General features: G+C 44.7%; 1 protein-coding gene across 1 annotated transcript; it reads right to left on the bottom strand.

Moving 5' to 3' along the window:
* Positions 1-2,597: 2,597 nt before the first annotated feature.
* On the bottom strand, positions 2,598-18,492 carry GNA11 (G protein subunit alpha 11). Its single transcript, XM_086477470.1, has 7 exons — positions 18,345-18,492; positions 13,813-13,997; positions 11,996-12,150; positions 10,850-10,978; positions 9,464-9,593; positions 8,557-8,710; positions 2,598-6,871 (listed from the first exon to the last, which is right to left on the bottom strand). Exons 1-7 carry the CDS (start codon positions 18,478-18,480, stop codon positions 6,681-6,683), a joined length of 1,080 nt encoding a protein of 359 aa, XP_086333596.1. The 5' UTR covers positions 18,481-18,492; the 3' UTR covers positions 2,598-6,680.
* Between the last annotated feature and the right edge of the window lie 291 nt (positions 18,493-18,783).

Here is an 18,783-nt window from a genome sequence, read left to right as displayed (position 1 = left end):
AAGGGGGAAAAAAAAAGGGGGGGAAAGGAAAAGAGTTTTGTCCAAGGTGGCTTCTGGAAACCTTCATTTCCATCCTGACTATTTCCCACCAGTTCTTATCGCTTTTGTTTGTAAGGACACATACACTATACAAGCTTTTTGAAAAATATGTGTATTAAAAAAAAAAAGGCATTTGTCCACCTGCATTCCAAAGCTCTACCTTCAGAAATAGGTAATTGCAATATTTATTCAAATGCCTTCACCCCAGAAGAGTTTGGCTTCTGCAATGGAGGGACTAATGATTTCCACATTCTATCCTTGAGCTATCTGGAGCTTACCACAGTGACTGCCAGGTGTGATAAAAGCAGGCAACAAAATGGGAGACAGGACCCAGCAGCCTTCAGAAGACAGATGTGCTGCCCAGGAAAGCGAGAACATAAACTAGAGGCTGAGAGTGCTGGATGGATGCCCCTCGCTGAGCCTGGGGCCCAAGAAGTCGCTGCTCTTGACGATCACGTTGCATTGACAAACAGCTGCCATTCAAACAAGCCAAGCTGGCATGGCCTCGGACCTGCATGCCACAGATTGCAGGGTCCTGCATGAGGCAACTCGGGGTCAGGCTAGACACAGGAGAGAAAGCTGAAGTGAAAGGAGGGATGCATGATATACCTACTTTATAAATTTCATATGACATTTTATTCTTCTCATCCGGGACAGGTGCTTCCCTAGCTTTCCCAAGACAGCAAACATAATGCTCAAAGAAAAGAGCTTTCTCCTGCTATGAGGATGATGGCTGCCCAAGGACAAGGCAAATCCTGGACTGTCTCTTTGCCCTCATCTTCTGCATGGGACTTAACATGAAAAAGATGGAAAATTATTTCCTTGATGTCTGGGTCCACCTATGCACACACTCCCAAGGACCTGTTCAGGTGTTAGCAGATGACTAATGGCCAGGTTTGAAGTGACTTGCAGCACTAACAAAACCCCAGTCCCTGGGGCAGAACACCTTACCAGAAAACTCACCTGGCCCGCAGCCCAGCTCTGACTGCCCTCTTCTCCCAAGGGTCTCTTGAGAGCAGGCTGCAGGCAAAAGGAATTGTCCAGGCAGCGGCAGGCCGCTCCATGCCATGGTCACTCCTGGGTTCCCAAGACTTCTTGCAGGATGGGGCACTTCCCGCACAGGACGAAGGAGCAGAGCGCCGCTCACCCCCAGCTGCTGAGGGGAGGCCAGGAGCTTGCTGTCTTGCTGAAATGGTTTGCTCAGTCTATGTTTGAGGGGCCCTTGGGAAAGACAGCAACTGTGAGCAAGCTGCGTGGATTGTTCTATCGGCTGCTGCTCCCAGCTGCTGCTTTCCCTGGGCCACTCCAAGACAGGCAGCAACCCAGCCTCCTGCGCACCAGCCGAGGAAGCTGCAGCGCTTCAGAGACAGCACCCGCACCGCACACCCGCAGCAGGCACAGGCAGCGCGCACACATACCACGGCTGGAGGCTGCAAAAGGCCAGAACACAAGGCCCTCTCGCAGTCAGTTGGGAACACTGGGCATTAGTTTTAAGACTTTATTTTCCTCCTCGAAGAGTCTGTCACTGCGCCTTATTTAAACGGAGCGTGTTATACTCTCTTTGCAAAGAATGGCATGACATGACCCCCATGGAGCTGAAGGAAATAAACGACAAACCAAACACACTTCTTTCAGCTAGTTTCATGCTTTCCAGCCGGTGAGAACACAGAACTACTGAGAAAAGCAATGTACATTCACCTGTAATCAGAAAACAGTAACGACACAAATACCTGCCAGTATTATGGCCAGCCAGATTGGAGTGATCTTCCTGGTTCAAGATGAAACAGCATCTCAGGCTGTCCAGTACCTGCAGCTTCACCTGCGCATTAAATGACACAGAAGGGAGCAGAACATCCTCCACTGCGGCTTCCCAAAAACACAGGAAACCTTCCGCAGAGGAAGTCAGACAACTCTACCCACTCCCGGCCAACTTAATCCGAAATTCCTGGGGAACGATCCAAGGGAAGGAGAATTACATTCTACGAACCCCATCCCAGGAAATCCTTTTTTTGAAAGCTTTCACAATTGTCCATCCCTGGACTCCTACAGAGATAAATTTTAGCAGTGTTTCGTATTTCAGTCCATGTTGCTAACAAACAAGACTGGAAGCGGGTCTGGTCCCACCAACATACCTGCTATTGGCAACATATATCCTGCAAGAAATGTGCCTGACACTACGGCAAGAGGCAGCAGCAAACACTGACAACATCACTTAGCAACTCTACTGCAAAATCCTGTAAAACCCTAAGTCAAGGTGCCACCATTGCCTCCCTGTATCTTAAACCCTCGTCAGTGACCGTTCACACTTCAGTTCAGAATTATTAGCACAGTAGATGTTATATATAGTTATTGAATACTAGACCTTATATTTACCAAAACAAACTTTGCTTCTGTGCCTCAGAGCCCTGATTTTCTGAGCAGGGGCAACACTATTAGCTAAGAGGGCAGACTGTGCCTCAACCGTATGCAGGTCTCAGGGTATAGAAGTTGTTAAGCCAACCAGAAGGAGGGGGAGAGGAGGGACAGGAATGAAGAAATGCATGCATGACCACCACAGCTTTTAGGAACAAAATTTATTCCAATTTCAAACAGAGAATGTATTTCAGGAGAAAGATATGAAAATCAATTTCCATCAGATATTTCTGTAATAAGGGTTGTTGCCCAGCAGTCAGAGTGGGATCATTCCAAGAAACAATCACACTCCTGGACTGGAATGAGACAGTTTGGAGCCTGAATAGATCCTGACACTGGGCATCTTATTCAGAAACTCCTTTACCCTACCCTCTTCCCTCCCCCCACCCCAACACGCACAACAATACATGCATTGCAAGTGACAAGGTTTAAAAACAGCATTTTATATAGTATCTTTTTAAATAGGATAATGTTTAAATTGTCTTAAATCAGGATCCTATAATATACAAGTATAACCAAATAATTTCCACCACATTGGCACTTGTAAAGAGTCTCTGGCACTACTAAAGAAGGGGCATTGGCACAAACCATACTCTTAAAAAACTGGGTGCTGCATAACACACTTTATCTCTGCTGGACTCTAACAACCTGGGCTCTGTACAGTACGATACAATGGTCAGCACACTCCGGAAGTACTTTTTTTTTTTTTTTTTTTTAAAAAACCAATAAAGCACATGAAGAAAAACCATAGTTGAACGCAAGGCCAACATTGCTAGGAAGCAACAACAAGAGACCAAAGAACCCAGCTCCGGGAGAAGGGGAGACAGGCAGAAAGGGCAGGAGCTATCTGACACGCTGAAGCAGGAAGGGGCTGTTGCTCACCGGGTAGCCAATCCACACAGAATGGTGCAAAGAAACGGGATGGTCCTCTCCTCACTGACTTCAAGTTTCAAACTGATTCAAAGTATGTCGGTTTCTTCGGCAGAACAAAGATTAAAAGTGCACAAGGAGCAGAGGTTAGCCAAGAGACCAATGACTCAGACTCAAGATTCTCTACAATAACCCAATTCCACCTCTTTTCTGAAGGTCAATCTGTTGTCTCAACCTGCAGAAAATTCTGACTGGCCTCACTTTCAGAAAAGATGATATAGGCAAATTTGGTTTAAGGCTTGGCACTTTCGCTAGGGCAGGTATTTGCCAAAGGGCCAGCCAACAAAGACATGAACCAGTTCTGCAGGAATGCTTCATTGGCCAAGCTGGAGGCACGCAAGCTACCACTTGCTAGGAAAAGCACATGCTACCACTGGTATCTTCTCACAGATACAGTCCACAGACAACTTCAGATTACGTGTACAAGTCTGACCCATTCCTCCCCTAATTCGAATGAGGTTTCAGGAACTCATGGGACAGCCATCGCACAATGTTCTCCCCTTCCCTTTGCAACAGTCATCGCACCAAGTCAGTTATCAGGCCAACAGCTGCACCAAGCAGTTGCTCAGTTAGGTACAGCACATGCCTAAATCCTTGTGCCCATAGCCTCCCACAGTTCCCCATGACAATGCAGATTCACTCTGCAAGGGACAGAAGCCAAGATCCCTCCTCCCATGCCAGGGCAACAGCTCTTAAAGACGGGGAGGACACAAAACAAAAAAAAGTTTCTGATTCAAGTGGAAGGACCACCATCATTCACCTTGGAAAAAAACAACTTCTGCAAAGTTATTTCCAAGAACCTGTATATCTCAGTGCCAGGTTCGTTGCTGGCAATAGTTGTAGAGTGAACCATTTACAAGAGGATCACAGAAGCAGAAGAGGCTGGCGCTGCCATCTGCTTCAGATGAACAGCACTTCAAATACACAAAGATGATTATAAATTCCTCTTTATAGGACAGTTTCTACAAAATGGATCATTTTGGCATAAAGACAAAAAAAAAAAAAAAAGCAGTAAAACTGATGCAAAGCTGTCTGACACATGGGAATCCCTCTCATTCCTCCCAAGTGTTAAATGTAGTCCGGAGCATGGCTAAAGAGATGCTGCGTTTCCCTCAGCATCACCACTCAGCCAGCCTGGCTCTTCAACTGTTGGTCCCATGGCTGCTGTTCCAACTTCAGCTCTCTAATCACTCTTAGCAGAGCTTTCTTCTGTAGCACTCTGAGACGTACAGAGGCTTCCCTCAGCTATTCTGGAAAGCAAGAGGGACCTATAAACAGAACTACTCAGAATTATGTCCTCCATATTTTAGTGTTCTAGATCAAAGCATCTTAAGCATCTCAGACAGTTAAGATTTACATGTCGTGCAAAACACTGATGTAGTGCTCTGTCTACAAAAGAGACAAAATATCAACAGCCCCCTTCAACAGTGCAGCTCATTTAGTCTTTCTCTACCGGCAGCCTGCTGGCCTTCAGGGGGGCAGTCTGGTTGATCCAGAGAATTTGGACCCAGCGCTACTTGTTGGAATTGAAACAGAAGCATCAGTGATGGCTAAATGACACCTGTCCAGAGGTGGGTCAGATTTCCCTGTTTCCTACTCACTCCTTGCCTTGCCACCGCAGTTATCTTCCAGGCCGGCAACAGGTCTTCAGCACATTTGTTCACTTGCCTCAGCTCCTGGAAAAAGCTCTCTAATGTGCAAAGGCTTCTCGTCCTTCTGCTCAGTGGAGTTTCACTGAGCATCTAGAATCCAGAACTACTTCCACTCTACCTTCCACCAGCACCAGCAAACCCTGCTGTCTCTGCCTCTACTCTCCTGCTGAACAAAAGTGCAACCACAGCAGGGCTCTCTGGATTCCATAGCAGCCGCGTGCTCCAGCCATGACTACTGTAACTTGATTATCACATGCACCCTGGAGCAAGTTATGTGTGCAAGTCTTCCAAAGAGGATCCACACTCCTCTAAAGAGAAACACAGCAGCATGTGCCTCAGGGGAATGCATAAACAGGAGAGACAGAATTGCCACTCCCTCCAAGAGCGATCCTCAATCTTTTCAGGTAAGAATCCTACCTACGTCCCAAAGTTTGTCACCCACCAACTCTGGTCCTTTCTAAAAATCTGCAAGCTGGACGGGACTAAGGAATTCTTACAAAGTCATTCAACACACTGGCACGAAATGCAATAAACAAGGCTTGTTTGCTACTAGCAGCAAGAAAAGAACTAGAGAGTGGCACGAGACTGAGATTTTCAATCCAGCCAAAGTCCGATGTTTAAATGCCACAAGTACTCAGTGTGCTTTTGATATCTGCTGCATAGAGAAGTTGCTCACTTGATGTCATATACTCTACTCAACAAAACAGTTTCTCTCTGCAAATTGAGCCTTGTGCGCGCACATGCGCTTGTGGTGTGGGGTGATGTGTGTACATGTGCGAAGAAACTAGAACCAAAATAAAATAAAAAAGAACAATTACAGTCAGGCACTTCCCCAGGCTCAGCAGCTATTGCTCCAAGAGCTTCCATCGTTTGTAGTCCATGAACAAAATACAGCAACACGTAGCAAACTATGTATAGAACATCAATAATTTAAAAAAAAAAAAAAAAAATCACAGTCTCCATACCTTTTATAATTGATAAGAAAAAAATAACTCAGAACTAGAACATATAAAGAATGGAAAAGTGATGGCTTTTTTTTTTGTTTGTTTTGCCTTTTTCTTTTTTTGCACAACAGTTGGAGAGCAATCGCTCCTCCCCAACGTTTCATCACAGTGAACCATGGAGCGTGTCCCGGGGAAGGGAAAGGGGGGGCGGGGCAAAGCAAGCAGGACTAGCAAATTACACCAGAGGCACCCTATACCACAAGGCAAAGGGACCAGTAGCATTCTGCACTCCCACAGTCCAGTGAATTCACAATCTCAGCTGGAAAGTGGGTTTTTTTTTTTCTATATATACCATGGGAATGAAAAGGGAAAAAAAAAAGTGGCTAAGCAACAAAGGAAAGCTGAAGATGAGACTGCCTTAGCGGTTTGGCAAAAACTAAGTAGTAAGCAAGGTGCTGAGAAATGAGGCATATCCCCGTTAACTGTGAAATAAAAGCAATTTGTTAAAAATATGAAATCAACTACTCTGTGGACAGAGACATGAGACTCCAGGATAACACTGAGCACTTGCCACTCCACAGATCAGACAATTTGCAATCATTACATCATCAAAAATGAAAACTTTTTTCCTGTCATATTTAAAATTTCTTTTTTTGTCTTTTCTTCACAATGAAGCCTCTCAAGGGGCCAAGAGCAGAGCAGGTCAAACCAGGTTGTACTCCTTCAGGTTGAGCTGTAGGATGGTGTCCTTGACAGCCGCAAAGACGAAACGGATGTTTTCTGTGTCTGTGGCACATGTGAAGTGAGAATAGATGATTTTATCGCTGTCGGGATTTAAATCCACAAACATCTTGAGAATGAACTCACGGGCTGCCTGCGCATCCCTCTGTGGGCCTGCAGCAAACAAAGGAACCGGTTAACGGATTTACACTAAGCGCATCCCCCAGCTTGATCCATCAGAGTAACTGCTTTGTACTGCTTCTTACAGGTTACAGAGCTATAAAGAAGAAATTAAGATTGCATAAAAGTCCCAGGAGCTGAAGTGTCTCATGCTTTTCAGTTATCTAACCAAAACCTACAAAAGGCATTCTTCCAAGGCTGAGAGCTTTGACAGACACCAAGACATCATTTCAGGCCATGCTCTGAAATACAGCGTTTGGTATGACCCTGTGCTGCATTCACTAGGTAACAGTGACAGAGGCTGGATATACACAACACAACGCTCTCCTCTGGAGACAGCATGTGTATTTCTTCCTAATATATACACGGAACTTGCGCACTGAAGGACACAAGCCTACGTTTCGCAAACAAGGGTCATCTTCAGCTAAAACTGCAGTCTGTCCTAACTGGCTGGTCAACTCACAGTAGCTAAAAACTGGAATTTTTGCCAGTATTTACTTCATATTGCTGACAACTCCTCAGAAAAAGTGTCACCTTATTGATATTTCTTTCACGGTACTGGTGTTGTCGCATCCTCCGTGGCAAGGACCATCTCTTGAGAGGTGGTCTGATGGGCTACCTCTCACCCGAGCCAAGCAGCATCCCCAGAGGAGCTACAGTAAATATATGAAAAAACCTGAAAGTATATGACGCTTCCTGATGTTGTGATCTTGTCTCCAGCTGTTAAGTTATATTAAAAGTATGCACTATTTGACCAACAAGCTCACCAGCTATCCCCAGCCTGCTGGAAAAACATGCTGTTTTCCATCCCTGATGCTTTCAGGGTGTCTGTGCTTTCAGACAGCAGGGGGCACAAAACTCCAGAAGCAGGAGGACAACTAATAAGGAGCAATTTCATTAGTCGTTTGAAAGATGAAAGCTGTCTGCAAAATGGCAATCCTTCCTTTACCTTGTATTTTTAAAGCACATAATGACAGAGTTAATACATGACAGCATGGCAGGAAGTGTGTTGCCCGATCTCATTCTCCACTACTTTTATTTATTTTCAGCCCTGGACAGATGTGTTACCAGACAACTTTAAATGCACTCAACTGAAGAGCTCAAAATGCTATTTTGGCTAAGGACTTTTCTTTCAGATGGCAATTTCTCTGTTTCACATAGTTGTTTTTTTTTTCTTTTTTTTTTAAACACAACTGCAGATTAGTAAGATTGTAAGGCTACCTGAGATTTTTCAGTACCATCATTTGAACAACTTGGTATTTGACCAGTTTGTCAAAACAAGGACTCAAGTCACCTCTTGACTAGAGGGTTAAAATGCCAAGTATACCAGCAAATTGTCACATGTTTATGAAATGGGTTACATGCACAAGCATACAGGTAAGAAAGTTAAGACTTCCATTATTTAATACTTTGAAGTGCATATTGGGGGGTGGGGAAGAGTAATTCTTCATGTAGGAGAGGTTCATTATTTGATCAGATTCTAGTTGTCTACATATGATTAAGATATTTTTGCGACATTTTCACGACATTTTCTCACTGTTGTAGGTATTCCTTCTCAAATTAAGATGTTTTCCCCATCTCTAGATCTAGATTTTCTTTAAAAAACAAAAAAATTCTAACCAAACCAACCTCCCCCCCTTCTTCTAGATATAGAGTGTTCCTCCTTAAAAACCACTCACCATCAAACTCTGGGAAATAGTCAACAAGGTGGGAATATAGGATCTTGTCTTCCAACAGATCTTTCTTGTTGAGAAAGAGGATAACAGAAGAGTTTTGGAACCATGGATAAGTGATAATGGTTCGAAAGAGAGCTTTACTCTCTTCCATCCGGTTCTGAAATAAGAAAAAGAAAAGTCCTGTTTTCACAAATGAGCACTAAGATGCCTTTTCTGCTGCCTACACATGGGCTCAGACATGTATCAATCCAGCATCTCAGATACTGTACACAGAATACTTTGGCCCCAGGTAGGTTCTGGCTCACGCACTGGTAAATGGAAAGGAAATGCAAGCTTCATTTAATTGGCAAGCCAAAGGGCTTAAAATCATTTAATGCTTTGACAGTCATGTGAGAGGACTGGCCACAATACTTTGTGAACATGTTTTGTCTAATATAAAAGGAATAACTGCTGTTACTGAATGGCATTTATTTTAATCTATCAGCAAGTGCAAAAATTCAGTATTGCACCTTCAAAGAGACTAGTCGCTACCTAACAAGACAGCAGTCACAGCACGAAGTACTTCAGTGCGGAAAAGAGGAATGGGTGATTTTTAAGAGCATGCTGCCACATGTACCTTGCACAGTACCTTCCAAGGCACACAGAACTCAGCAATTTCAATTTCAGAGTATTTCAGTATTACTTGAGAAGGACAGGTGATTTGAATGCACTGTGCATTTTCCATTCCCAGGGACACCATGACCCACTGAGGCTCACGTTTCCTTTGCAATAGGAAGAACTGAAGGCCCAAACCAACAAGACCTGCTAACGCAACATGGCACCAAGCACTTTGGTATCAGCCTCCAAGAAGCTCAAAAGATATTCCTCCTTTCCTTCCACCCTCCTGCAGAGTTCCCATTCTTTGGCTTACCTCATTATCAGATTCCACCAGAACTTGGTCATATTCACTAAGTGCTACTAAAAACATGATGGAAGTCACATTTTCAAAGCAATGGATCCACTTCCTTCGTTCTGATCTTTGACCTCCAACATCGACCATTCTAAGGAAGAGAAATACATACAGTATCACAGAAGCAGCTGCAGTTCTCTATCTGAATGCAAAGGACCATCACACAAGAACAACAAATGTGGTTCTTTACCATGCGAGTTAACCTGGCACAGGGATGTAATAACGTGCTTCTGAACAGACAAGTCCTTCAAAACTCTGCTTTGTCAAATCAGCAAACTATTTTTATTTTTTATTAAAGCATATGCTGGCCCCAAAACTTCTCCTGCGCAGAGCATTCTTTAGTTATTAAACTTCTCTTAGAATGTGCTGTTTAACAGATATGCACCTCAGCTTCTCAGTTTCAAGTCCACCTGTACACTACACTAAAATTATTTTGTCACTCACCTCAAGTGCAACACACACGGTCCACCTTTGATAAAAACCCTATCCTTACTTCATAGGTCAGCAAACCAGAACAGGGAGAGTAAGTTTCTGTATATCTGTAACTGAATGGTTTAAGAGAGAGGACTCCTCTCTTGTAATGTCAGCACCGCAGCAGAGAAGGGCAGGGATCACGCAAGTACAAGAGAGCTAGGGAGAAAATTGCTTTGCAATACACAGGTACGTCATTGTGCCCTTTATGCCATGCTCGATTGCTGGCTTAAGCCTCCAAATACCATCTATTGCTGCAGCAGCACAGGCAACAAGTTTTGGTGTGATCCTGAGAGCACAAGGTAGGCACAGAAAGCCATCTCTGAAGGCAGATGCGAGGTATCACATACAAGGAAGTATTTCTGCACAAAAAGCAGTCTCTTTTTGAAGGAGAAATAAATGGTCAATGTTGCTTCAGCTAAGCATTCTTAAAGGGAAATACATTTCAAGTCAAGCACTGCCCAGACCAAGCTTCCCCTTCCTCCCCTTGGTGGCTTAGCTACCAACAGTTCACTCAGCTGCCTCACAAGCCACCACTTCAGCCTCAGATGCCAGCAATGCAATCCCTCCCAGGAAGGACACCAGGTCCTGCAAGATGGTTAGCTGGGCTTTAAGTGTCACCTATTCAAATGCACGTTCTGTCTTGTGACAGCCAATGCTTCAGCTTGGCGTTTTCCCTTAATCAGAATAAAACGTTACACCATCACCATTACAGGAGCACCTGTCAGCAGATACTTCATAACATCACAGCACATACATCCACTCAAGCCTCTCAAATATGCGCCTGGACACTCTAAAGCAATCCAGAACTCATCCCTCCTGAAATCATATCACTCCTCTCTCAGTTCAGCTGTAACATGAATACACCTTCAGTACCTGAAGATAATATTCTCTAGGTCAAAGGGGTACTCTATGATACCGGTTGTAGGAACTCTAACCCGTAGCACATCTTGCTGAGTTGGTAGATATCCTGGGGTAGCGATACGATCCACGTCGCTAAGATAGCTACGAGAAGCACAATGGAAAAAAAAACTACCTTAGGTTGGAGCACACAAATTTGCAGATTTCAACACTGCTACATTTAGTCTTTCCCTAGCGTAACGAGAAAGTCAGAAGTCACCTGAACCATTTAAAATATGATGTGGAAAAATAACAGAATACATCTCTGGGAAAACAGTAATTCACCAGCCATCCCCTTTGGAAGGTAAACAGATATATTGAGGACAACTTTATCAGCGTTCTTGTACAGGAGCGTCGAAGACAATCTTTACTACTGAGAAAGTTTAAGTACAGTGGATCCTTATGTTTCAGACTTAAGTCTCATCTGAGGTCTTCGATTTATAAACAACCCTATGTCACCTGACTTAGATTTTATTAATAATAAATCCATTAAGTTACATATCCATGTACACCTGTAGGCCAAAGGACAAACCTGAAGAGAAAGAGCAACACTGCTGCTGCCTAAGAGCAGGGACCAACCCAGATGGCATAAGGTAGAGACTCTAGCCTCAGGTATATCCAGAAGCAGATGTGCGAACAACTCTTTAGCACCCACCACAAGGCCTCATACTCTCATGAAAAGTAGCAAATGGCAAGGAATTTCCAGATCTAAATCTATCCCCAAATAAACATAGCTGCTTCCACCTCCAGCAAAGCTCGTTGCCTTTCTGCAGCCAGATTCAAATAAGTTGTCAGCTACCTGCTCCCACTGCTCCTTCATCTTATCTCTTCCTAAGGATACTTCTAGCTGATAGGGGCAAAGTGCCTTTCTCATATACCTATGCTTTTTATCCCATTACACATAGCCAGCGGAGACTGTGCAGCTTGTGTAAAACGCTAGCAAGACTGATCTGCCTCAATGAAAAAGATAAAAGGTACTTTAAACAAACTATGTAGTGAAATGTACAGCCCTGCTCCTGCCCTTTGAAACAAACTCTAGACTTCAATAAAAAAATTGGACAGGTATTATTTGTTAGACCATCACTACCACCTACCAGTGCATGCCAATGACTATACACTTACTATTTAGCTGAGTCGGAAAGCTGATATTCTCTTCTCCTGTCATAACACTCCTGTATTCCAGGGTCGTTCCACAATGTTTTAATTGCACTTACATATGGCTGCTCAAATGTCATGACCTTTTCTACATCCACTTCCCGGATCAGCACTGCATTGGCCTGGAGATTGAAGAGAAAAAAAAAAAAAAAAAAAATTAAACAAAACCAAAACAAAACAAAAAAAAAAAAAAAAAAAAAGGGCAGGTGGGGTGGTCAGGAGCACAGGGTACTGGTCACAGGCAGGCAGAAAATGGAAAATGCTCAGATGAACTAAATCCTTACATTATGACCAAGAATCCGCATGCTGGCTGTGGATCAGGTTGCTAAGACCAGAGGGACAATGAGTAAACATAGCAGATATCAGCAAAATGTCCCCAAAGCATCATATGCTCCTTCACAGAATAAGCTATGAAACAGCAGCAGGTTTCACCTATCGTTAGATCACCAGGTGTTTTGAAACACAGTGGTTTCCAAGGCAGAGCATTCACTGTGAAGAACGACAGACTGCCCAACTTCTGAGGAGGTTAAACTGCAGTTGAATAACAAGTTGCTATCTCAGGTTTCTGACCAAAAAACCCTGTAAACTACATTTTGAACAGCAACAGAGACACTGTTTCAGCATACTTCAGTCACAATCCCTTTTGAGAGAGAAAACAGAAACGGCCACCCTATAAGCTATAGGCAAAAGAAAGACTACAGTCATTACAACAGCCTGTGGCATCTGTGAGGTTATTCTCCGCACCAAGCTGCCTTCTGAAGTATTTTGTACACTTGCTGCAGGAAAGGCCTTTTGCCTATACCACCTATACCATTAAAAATAAATAACAAAGCCAAGTTCCACGCACGTTATCACAAGCAAAGGTTGGCAGGTTATACCTATCACAACACCTCCACCATGCGCCAGGTAAAGCACAGGCAAAGTAAGCTTCCTCACACCCTGCCTATCCTCACCACTGAGACTGCAGAATCTCTCTAAAATCAAAAAAAGGTGTTCAGAACTCCTGAGGCACTGTCCAGTCCCTATAAACAGTTATTAAAAATCTGCTCCAAGTTACTGAGTGACGGAACAGATAAAATACAATTTCACTTTAACATATTAAGGTACTAAGCATTAAGAAGCAAAACACACTTAAAAAAAATTAATTTCCTGGCACACCCTCCCCCTCCCTGTCCTCCCCCAAAAAAGCTAAAATAATTTAGACCAGATCTGGCTGAAAAAATTTATTCCTGGACCCAAAAGCAGTAAGTCAGACTTCAGCTCAAATCACGTTTCTGTGGCTGAGACCAAAACCCTTCAACAAAGGTTTGTACCTTTGATCAGTACCTATCAGAAAAACTGACAGATTGCAGCAACAGCGATAACCACCAGTAGAGGTGTTTTTTGGGTTCAGCATGTATTTTGTCAGCTTCAAGTTCCAATGTGAGTAGTAATGCACGCAAAGAAAAACCTGACACATTTAACAATACTGAATCCTCGAAACGAGTAAAAAGAACACACCTCCTGTACCGCATCCCAGTCCCTTGCTCCCACCACTCACTAGGCAGACCAGTGCACAAACCATCCTGAGAAAGTTGCTCTATCCCTTAACACTACCCAGTAAATGCAGTCAGATATCAACAAAACATCATCAAAAGCAGTCCTTAAGCACAAAACATTTATGGGAAAGAGTTCAAGGAGTTTGAGATTGTAATGCAGAAGGATACAAACAAAGAGCAACTTAGGAGTCAAACCCTAGAATTCCAATTGCCTGAAGATACACACAAAAACTGTGATAAACTTACCTTGTTCTGTTCATATTTGTACAGAATCTTTAGGGTTTCCATGGCCCTGATCATAGACTGCATGGCAGTGAAGATGTTTTGGTATACCAGCTTGGTGAAGCCTTTTTTGTCCTCTTCAGAGTAGCCTGAGCCATGAATTATACGCATTTGCTTAATGAACGTACTTTTTCCACTCTCCCCAGTGCCTACAGAATGCAAGAGAGAGAGTTAGGAGCCATCACAAGCAAGGCTTGCTACAGAAGAAAGCAAACTAACATCCATCACATCATACCCTAAAGTTCCTATTACTGTACCCAAGTACACACTACTACCAACCACTTTTTTAGCTGCCCTCCAGAACACTAAAAGATAGTCTGGATGGTCCCACTCATCTCCACTACGACCCTAACAGCATAGGAGGAAGACATCTTGTCCTTTACAGCAGCCTTCAAAAGCAGCTCTGGTACTTATTCCAAATCTCACATTACAGCCACTCCCACACGTTCTGCGTCAAAAGGCCCTTGTCCGTCACACCTGACCTATTCCCAGATACTCCAGCAGGATGCTACAATCACAGCACCAGCCCGAGAGGGCCCAGGTGTCCTCTCAGGTTGGTAAGCACTGCAGACTGAGATGACAGTGAGTGGGCCAGGGGAAGCCTATTTGCACAGCAGAGAGCACATTTTCTTTCGCTGTGATTTGGCACAAAATGCTCTTTACCTTATAGACTATGTGTCTTTTCACAGAAAAGAACTGAACACAACAGAAAAATCAACTCTAAAGGAGAACGGAGCTCAGTATTTGCTTATCCATCTGACACGAATGATCCAGTCAGCGCATCTGCCTAGTATCCCAAACTACTGTGCAAACATAGTGTTTGCTCTTAAGGACCAAAATGATAATCATCATTGTGGCAAGATACCTCTAATACTGCCCACAGCCTCTGGATATTATAGGGTTAAAACCAGCAACTGACAGGGAGAGCAGAGTAGAATGTTGATCACAGCACTCTGTCTCAATCTCTAACAGACAGCAGGCTATTCAGCAAGGCCTTAGGTCCCTTACAACACAGGTTTACTGCCCCAGAGAAGCTGGGTCTCAGAGCAGATGGGAGGGCAAGACACGCTTGCACCAACACCAGCACATTCAACAGTCGAGCTCTTTCAGCGCTTGCTTCCTGCACGGTCAGTTGGGCAGGTCCTCCCACTCCTACGTTTATGGCCCCAGAAGTGTCATTTAACATCTGAAGGCCAACAGATGATACAAGAAGACAGTGGGAATTCTCCAACACTGTAAGTATGAGAAAAACATCGTCAGATGAAGTACCCATACTGTTACACAGCCTTGTTAAACTCACGATTCAACTGGTATCACAGAAAGTACTCAGCAACTGCCACTCTATACATACATAGCACCTTTTGTGGAGCGGACGTACGGGTCAAGTCTTGCATGCGATCAGCATATCTCCACACTTCATCCCACAAGCAACAGCCACTGACACTTCTGTTAAGTACTTTTGTTGAGTCTTCTAAAATTTGCTATCAACATGCACAATATATATATAAAAAAGACAGCTCTTTTTAATACACTTGACTGCTGAGAGCAAAAGCCAAACTGAATCATGCAAGTGACAAATCCTTTTGGTCTGCAGTTACAAATAAGCACCACGCTGGCAGAGCCCTGGCTTTCAGCACCCAAACCACCAGGTACTCCTCACACTAGGGGACAGATTTATTAAGATGGGATCTCATTCATCACAACACACAATTACTACTCACATATAGATTCTCAGTTACTCATGTGTATAGTGCCAGGCTAAAAGGCAAACAAATAAATATGCTCAAATAAAAGCAGCAAGCACGTAACTAGAAGCAGCATGTTTAAAATAAACAACTGACAGAAATTATGTTAGCATAGTTAGAAATTAATATTACAAACACCATTAATATGCAGCAAACTATCTCCATCTCAAACAGAAAGCTACACCATAAATGGTGGGAAAAACTGGAAACTGAAATCTTTTGTGGTGTCTCTCACTGTGGTGAGAAATACTTCCTTGTCTTTTACCACAGCGACCAAAACTGAGAAGAAAAAAAAAAAAAAAAAAAAAAAGGTGCTTCAAAGCATTCCAGTAACAAAAATGTAAGAGAAACCCCAGCACCGGCCATTCACTTACTTCAGAACTTAAGGGTTCAAACACAGATTCTTCCTGTCACTCCATCATCACCAGTTTTTGAGGGGTTTTGTTGTTGGTTTGTTTGTTTGTTTTAAAAAAGGTGCCTCCTGCTTTTACAGAGCAGCACTACACCAGAACATTATAAGCTCTGGTAGGTACAGTCTCCTGCATTTATAAGAGTACAATAACCTTTTTTAATAAGACAATGTTGAGACAAGGAGATCATCTGAATTTACATCTGAATTTCTGCTGTCAACAAGTGAAAGCAGCGGTTTACAGTAAGTTACTAATGACCCACAAGTACCTAATGAGCACTTGTAAATCCATCACTCAATCAACAGTATTCCATGCTTAGTCATAAGTAATTTTTGTATAAAATACTCTCCCCCCTCCCCACTCTGGAAAAAGACAAATGGCTACCTTATACCAGAGGACAATGTCCAATACCTCAAAATCAATTTCTTATTACCAGGTTCATCACTGATTAGCACTGTTATTCTTCACCCGTTTTCTGTCTTAGGCTTTGATAAACTGTCACTAGATGTAGTGACAAGAAAAATTACCAGAGTTTCTACAAGGCAGAAACTTCCTCCACATAAACAAACTCCTTTCAAAATTTTGAAGATTTGGGAAAGCCCTCTCACTGACACAGGATCACTAATACTTCTGAGCATCAGAACACCACATAACAGGAGCAAGACAGAAGAAATCCCTGCAAGCAGCAGTTATGTCAAGGAGAGGGAACACACATTACCTGCCACAACTTAAGGTGGACAATGTGCTGTATCCAGTGAAAAGCATCTAGCAAACAAGTCCTAAAACCAGGAGTGCTGCTTATCCAATATTAACCACCTCGTACAGACTTTTTTTTTTTTTAATCTGATGCTGAATCTTACTTGACTGTATCTTCTAGAAAAGCAGAAAGGATCCTTGAGCAATCTGAATTATTTCTAAAGTGAAATCTTTAGATCCAGTGGGATCTTCTTAACCCAGATCTATACTATAGTGACAACCTATTTTGAAACAGTTGCTTCTGTGGGACTGCTTTAGGGAAGCATGAGAGCAAGGGACACATTCCCTGATCTACAAGACTCACAGACTGACACAGCCTCTTCAAAGAGCACAACCTTCAAGCTCTCATTTTTACCTTTCATCTGAAGAACAGCAACATGTTAATCGCCGAGGATTCACAGTGAGAAGGAAAGCCCTGGCCTTCACTTCATTATCACTATGCAGCAACGTCAGTATTGGAGACCTCCAAAGGGCTGGGCAGACACGGCCTCACTTCACTTGTGTAAAGTTTTACATTTGTTTTCACAAGGATCATCCTAATTCTTCACCTGTACTTTAACAGCTTGCCAGCTCTCAACAGACCCCAAGTGAATAAGCTCAATCCATCAGATCTGCTTCCTATTTCAGCCTGAGATGATACAGTGTTTAAGTCACGGAGCAGGATACATGCACAAGCAACTATAAATCACAGTACCCATGAAAACTGCAACCTAAGTTTAAATTTGAGAGCTACCTGGACGCGAACATCAAACTCATTGCTGAAGAAGGAAGTAAATGCCCAAGCTGGCTGCTCTTGTAACAGATTACCCATCCCTATAAACCTCATCTAAAACACAGAATAGTTATCCATCTGCACACCCACAGAACAGAACACTACTACATTTCCATCTGAACACCTACATCCTTAACACTGCACAGGCAATCTCTGCCTCTGAGGGTAACTCTAAACACTATAGCCATTTCCTCATACGACACAGAACTCGCGCGGTTTTACTGCTTCATCTCCCTTCAGATTCACTACACTGAGTCCCCAACCCTCCAGGACCACGCGATGGGAGCTCTGTCGTTTGGGAGCTGGAGGCCAGTTTTTCCACAGATGTTCACTCAAGGCCCAGAAGTTCACAGACAATACCGAAAAGCATCAACTCCATCAGCGAAATCTCCTACACTAAGAAAGGCCAGCGCGCTCTGGGAAGCGTTTCCTCGAGACAATTCTCACGCGCGTGTGCGTGCCCGCATTTAGAACCAGTAATTTCAGCTTCATAGTTCCTGCTTCTGTCAAAATCCGTTTTGACAGAGAACGCACCGCAAAAAGCAAACACGGGGCAGCCATCGAGCCGCCCAGTCCCGGCACCGGCAGGAAGGCCACCCCGAGCCCGCGGCTCAGAGGCGGGGACCGCTCCTGGCTCCCGCCGCTTCCCCACCACGCCCGCTCCCCGCCGCAGCCCGGGCGCGGCGGGGCCGCGCCACCACCCGGACCTGTCAAGCCCGGCGGCAGCCGCGAGCGCGGGGCCGGGCGGGCGGGCCAGGCCCCGCGGCGGGAGCAGCGGCCCCGCGGGCCGGGCCGGGCCCCGGCGCTCCTCACCCAGCAGCAGCAGCTTCAGCTCGCGGCGGGCGTCGCGCTTGTCCCTCCGCAGCTGCTTCTCGATCTCGGCGTTGATGCGCTTCGACTCCTTCACCTCGTCGCTCAGGCAACAGGCCATCATGGACTCCAGAGTCATGGTCGCGCCGCGGCCGGGACGCCCCCGCCCACCCCCCACCCCCCCGGCACCGACCACAGTCCTCCGCACGGCCGGGAGCCCGGCCCCGCGCCCGGCGCCCCCTTTCCTTCCCTTCCCTTCCCTTCCTTTCCCTTCCCTTCCCTTCCCTTCCCTTCCCTTCCCACCCCACCCTCCCTCCCTCCCTCCCTCCGCGGCGCCGGCCCGGCCCCGGCCTCGGCCCCGACTCCTGCGGCCGGGCCTAGCGCCGCCGCCGCCGCCCCCCCCTCAGCGCTCTGCCCTCGCCCGGCTGCGCCGCCCGCCGCT

This window comes from Leptosomus discolor, chromosome 24 (assembly GCF_034619465.1).
Source record: "Leptosomus discolor isolate bLepDis1 chromosome 24, bLepDis1.hap2, whole genome shotgun sequence".
Taxonomy (NCBI): Eukaryota; Metazoa; Chordata; class Aves; order Leptosomiformes; family Leptosomidae; genus Leptosomus; species Leptosomus discolor.
Note: the sequence above shows the minus strand (reverse complement) of the source record. Positions and strands in the feature narration are given on the sequence as shown.

Bases quoted from the DNA above. Each gene is read 5' to 3' on its own strand.
- GNA11 (XM_086477470.1), bottom strand. From the start codon at position 18,480: ATGACTCTGGAGTCCATGATGGCCTGTTGCCTGAGCGACGAGGTGAAG. The intron at 13,998-18,344 runs GTGAGGAGCGCC...TGCATTCTGTAG, and splicing joins GCTGAAGCTGCTGCTGCTGG to GCACTGGGGAGAGTGGAAAA. The intron at 6,872-8,556 runs GTGAGTGGTTTT...TGTTTGCTGCAG, and splicing joins CTATTTCCCAGAGTTTGATG to GCCCACAGAGGGATGCGCAG.